Raw genomic sequence first — 5,431 nt, 5'->3', positions numbered from 1 at the left:
TTCACTTGTTTCAAAATTTATCCATTTACATTCATAAATTAAAATATAAAAAATTTCAATCTTTCTTTAAAAAAACATTTGTTAAAACTCTATAGTCAGTTGTTTTTATAGATATTACTTACTTAAATCTAAATCAATTAAATTATTTTCCTAATAAGAAAATTTTGACTCAAAAAGATTTGTTCAACATAAGACTAGAGTCATAACTATATTAATCTCAAGATGATGGAATCTAATTTGGTATCAAATCTACCCTCATTTATTTTTATGCCAAAATAGTACCCATGACAACTAAGTGTTCTCTAATTCAAATTATTTAAAAATTTATTTGTACCCTATAAATAGATGACAATTCTTAGCAAAGAAACGTAACAAACAACAACAATAAGAATAATAAATCCATTTCATCTCCCATATCCTAATAAACACATTTCCCCTCCTCCTCCACATTTTTAGCCATGGTTAGAAAGAAAGTGAAGTTGTCTTTCATGGAAAATAGCACTGAGAGGAGAGTCTCATATAGAAAACGACAAAAGGGATTTTTAACCAAGACTCGTGAACTCAACACCCTTTGCGATGTTGAATTGGCTACCTTAGTCAATAGCCCTTACCACAATGAACCTGAGGTGTTTCCAAATCATGAAGCTGTTACCGGTATGTTTACAAAGTTTATCGATCTTCCAGAGAAGAAGGAATCAAAAAACATGAAAACACACGAAAAGATAATCGAGAAAAGGATCGAGAAAATTGAGAAGGAACTTGAGAAGGTAAGGAAGGAAAACAAGAAGATGGAGTATACAAACCAGATGTATGGATTGTTGAATGGTGAACTGATGCCCAATAGTAGGGACCCAGATGATCTCAACGATTTATGTTATGTGATCAATAAAAACCTCAAACTGATAAATGATAGGATCAAAGCAAAAACTCACGAAGAAGGTTCTACATCAAATGCTCCTCAACCTATTGTTGGACCGATGAATTCTGGTGGGACCAGCTTCGACATGTCATGGGTTCCTCTTTTGGCCCCTGTTGATGCTCCATGTAACACCCCAGAAAATTTTCGAACTAAAACTCGAATCGTTCTTCGTAGTGAGTGAGACTTTACCAAGGAATTTAAAATTTCTTAAGTGTTAAGTTCACTAGATGTAGCACCTTGAGTTTCAAAAAGAATTAAATTGGAAATAGCAAAATCTGAAATTTTGCAAGTTATGCTTAAGTATGAGTTTTGGGTCGACTTCAAACGACCATAATTCGTAGCTCAGGATGAATTAGGTGTGCTACTAGATACCATAGCAAAGATCTTTAATTTATCTTTCTAACGCCGCTGAGTTTGCTAAGTTTCGAAGTAGGATGAGTGAGATATGACTTTTTGAAGATAGGCTGTCCAGTTAAGGAAAGTTAGCCGAAAATAAAGAGGGATATTTTGGTCTTTTCCTTATCCAATCAGATTTAATTCATTTTTAGTAATATTTTAAGGGACTAATCCTATTAGGTTCAGTTTTATAATCCTAAAATACACCTAGGGTTTTAGTTGAGAATTCAAGAAGAGAAAAGAAGAAGAGAAAAGAGGAGAAAAGAGAAAAGATGAAAGCGTTCGTCGAGATTCTTGCATCTTGTTGCGGATTTTCGCCATGGGTTTAATCCCTAAGAGGTATGTAAGCTTCCATAGTGTTGGGTTCTTTCACCCACACGCCAATCATGATTTATTCAGCGTAATTTCGTTCTTGAAATTTAAAGATTAGAGTTCTTGATAAGTGTTCTTGAGGTTTCATTAAGTTTTGATGTAAGATTCTGCTTGGGTCAACTTTAAACGACCATATCTCTTAGAATATTAAGAGTTACGTGATCCATAACCTATCCAATTAAAGGTAATTGAATCTACTTTTCCAACCCCACAAATATCACGTCAATCCAATATCTGAGTAAAAAGTTATGACTATTTTAGTAACCTATACAGTGCTGTTACGAATTAGCCGACGAGAAAATATTAAAAAGAGTCGTTTTTGCCTTTTACCTCCAAGAAAACCATAAACGAATTTCTTGACTAATAAAAGGCTCAAAACAATCAGATTTTCATCTTCACTAATGAAAATCATAATTCTTGGCCATAGAGATTTCAAGAAAGAATCTCAAGAAAGGTTTTCTTGATTGCTTACCTTACCTTCAAGCTAGGGTTTCAAGGCTTCTAATCAAGTTCTTCTTCAAGATTCTTAAAGATTCTTCAAGAATATTTTTCTTCTAGGTATGTAAGGCTATCATAGTGTTGGACTAGTTCGTCTTCACGCCCTACATCTACTTTCATATCAGTAAAAGAGTAATCTAGGATACTTTCCCTAGATTTGAGTATTCTTGAGATAAGTTAATTTAGAGTTATTGAATTCATGTTTCTTTTAAAAGTTCTATTCCTAATTATCGAATAGCTATATTGTTATTGAGATCCTTCATATCATAAATCATAACTCTTGAATTCATAATTCAAATTCAAGAGAGAGTTAAGAGTAGAGTGCAAGGAAGCCTTTGAGTTCAATTGTGAATCCTTTGAGATCAACTATCGATTTGAACTAAGTTTTGAGGAAGTAAGTCAGAGAATGAGAAGAGTCACATACATGAGTTTCATAATGTTATGTAGACCTACGAGTCAAGTCGTTCATGCCCATAAATTCCGCATGAACTCCAGAAGTTGAGTATCTTTGAGAGGAGTAGTATCTTCAAGTTCTAAGTCTTGAGTATTGAGTTCCTAATCCCCTTTGAGATTATATTTCTAAGCATGGGACTATTACATGTTACCCATAAAGTCTTTGAGTTGAATTGTTCATGCCCATAATTCCGCATGAATCCTATAAGTCGAGCAGTCTTGAGAAGAGAAGTATCTTTGAGTCTTTGAGTTGAGTCGTTCATGCTTATAATTCCGCACGAACCCTCTGAGTTGAGCATTCTTGAAATTAGTAATATCATTGAAGTTCTTGAGTTCCAAGTATTTGAGTTCTATCTATGGTTATTGAAAACCTTGCATTGAGTAGTTCATGTCCATAATTCGGTATGAACCATATTTTAAGAAGTCTTTTACAAACGTTTTAACTTTGTTTTAAGACTTAAGTTTTGAGTTCAGTAAAGAGTAAAGAGTAAAGTTTGAAGTCTTTTTCTTCAAAAGTATATGGGGACTAAGTATTCCCAAAGAGTTTATAAATGTTTTCACATTTAAATAAGAACGGAAACTGAGATTTCCAAAGGGCCTTCGGGCTAGTTTTCAGAAAAGAGTAATAGCTTTCTAAATGAAGCAAGCAGGGAAACTGAGATTTCCAAGATAGCCTTTGAGCTAAGTTTTTGAGCAATTATCTCAAATCAGCAGAAAGAAGTATGTTTTTAAAACATAAGAGCTAGTATATTTTTGGGAGTAGTATTGAGCACCGATATGGGGGAGAGTTTAGACAACTCACAGCCTCCATAAACCATGTAGCCACCATGGGTAGAAAAGGGTCATACTTTTTAGATGAACCTTTTTCGAAATAGACTAGTGGATCCATTAGGCAGTTCAGGTCCTATACCTTTGGCCGGGTATAGGATGCGCTGGCAGCGTGAGGTAGATCGCTGTATCATCACTATAGCTCTTATGTGATGGTTGTCGGTTAGAGAAACTCCCACAGAAGTTATTGTATTTTTATATACATCAGTTTATTGTATTTTTATATACATTTCAGAGTTATGTTGTATCCTTGCATACACACAGATTTCACAGCATGTTTTTAAACAGTTTGTTTCTTTATATTGCACTTGTTTTAAATTGCTTTATATTGAAATGAGTTCAGTCATATTGAGTTGAGTATTCAAAGTTGAGTATCCAGAGTTGAGTATCCAGAGTCGAATATCATATCTTTGAGTCGAATATCATATCCTTGAGTTGAGTATCTAATCTCTGAGTTGAGTATCTTATCCTTGAGTACTTCTGAGTTGAGTAAGTTTGAGTAGTTTGGAGTATTCCTTGAGTTGAGTAAGATTGAAAAGAGGCAAGTATGTTTCCTTTTTATCAAGTTTCAAGCTTATGTTTATGTTTTAGAATTCCCCTTACATGCTCGTACATTCCACGTACTGAGCCATTTGGCCTGCATCTTTTCATGATGCAGACACAGGTATTCAGGATCATCAACAGGAGCTTCGTTGATACATCCGAGAGTTCGAGTTAGCTATGGTGAGCCTCCTTGCTTTCGGAGGATTTCATTTACCTTTCAGTTATATCAGTTGTTAGGATGTCGTGGGTCTTGTCCCGACTTCCATCTTTATCAGTTAGAGGCTTCATAGATAGTCAGTATAGTTGAGAAGTCTGTATCATTTATTTTATTAAATGTTTTAAAGACTAAAGTTGCCTTTTTATGGCGAGTTGTATATATTTTATTATACAGAGTTTTCTTTGGACTTAAAGTTTGTATTTAAGTTTTATGAACTTTTATTTCAGTTTTTAAGCTTTGTATGCTTGAATCAGTTTTCCGCTTGTAGTCAGCCAGGATGAGGGTTCGCTTGGGGACCAGCAATGGTCTTCGAGTGCCGGCCACGTCCAGGGTGTAGGCTCGGGTCGTGACACTCCAGTACTATCCGAGATTCCCCTTTTGGTTTCATCTACTATACCTAGTGGGACCAACTTCGAGATGCCAAGGGCTCCTCTTAATTTGGTTCCTGATGTAACTCTTCCTCTGACGGCTCCATTAATGGTTCCTTCAAACGCTCCTGCTCAAATACCTCAATTCATATCCCCTTTGAGGACTCCTCCTCAAATGGTTCCACTTGTGGATCTTTCACAGGTTCCTTCTTTATTATCTTCACAAAGATATCCTGAAATGGCCTATCCAATCCTTCCAACAACAATGGCTTATCCAATGCCTTCACCGATGATTACTCCTCCAATGTCTAATTTAGTGTTTCCTCCAACGGTACCACAAATAGACACTTTAATGAATATCCCCTCCATGAGTGCATCAGCGCCAATGGATAACAATGTTGATGGCTCATTAGGCATTCCACAGAGTCCATCATTTTCTGACTTACTGAGTTTGAATGATGATGAGATAATGACTTTACTTGATGATACATCATTCGACATTAATGTACAAGATCCAAATCACCACCACAACAACATATAAGGATATATGATCAATGTCTACTATTTATACTGTTTTATAAGTTTGTTAGGATCCATCTTATTCGAGTATATTTGTACTTCCAACTTTAATTTCTTGCTATGTCAAAAAGGCTGTATTTTATTTTGATTACTGAATATGCTTTGTCTAGTTTTTTCACATAGAAGGTTAATTAAAGTTATTCTTCGTATTTAGTCTAAGAAAATACTTTTTATGTATCGAATTTATCAGGAAATAGAGCCTCCTTGATCAATCCAAGTATTGTCATCTCCTTTGATCTAATCTTGCTAGTAAGAGTT

At 35.0% G+C, this 5,431-nt stretch overlaps 1 protein-coding gene across 1 annotated transcript; it reads left to right on the top strand.

Moving 5' to 3' along the window:
- The first annotated feature begins 458 nt into the window (after window positions 1-458).
- LOC125853768 (agamous-like MADS-box protein AGL90) lies at window positions 459-5,135 on the top strand. The gene is made up of 2 exons (XM_049533515.1): window positions 459-1,044; window positions 4,564-5,135. The coding sequence occupies exons 1-2, from the start codon at window positions 459-461 to the stop codon at window positions 5,133-5,135; spliced, it is 1,158 nt and encodes a 385-aa protein (XP_049389472.1).
- The last annotated feature ends 296 nt before the right edge of the window (window positions 5,136-5,431 follow it).

This window comes from Solanum stenotomum, chromosome 1 (assembly GCF_019186545.1).
Source record: "Solanum stenotomum isolate F172 chromosome 1, ASM1918654v1, whole genome shotgun sequence".
Taxonomy (NCBI): Eukaryota; Viridiplantae; Streptophyta; class Magnoliopsida; order Solanales; family Solanaceae; genus Solanum; species Solanum stenotomum.
The sequence above is the reverse complement of the archived record's forward strand: the minus strand, read 5'-3'. Positions and strand labels throughout refer to the sequence as shown.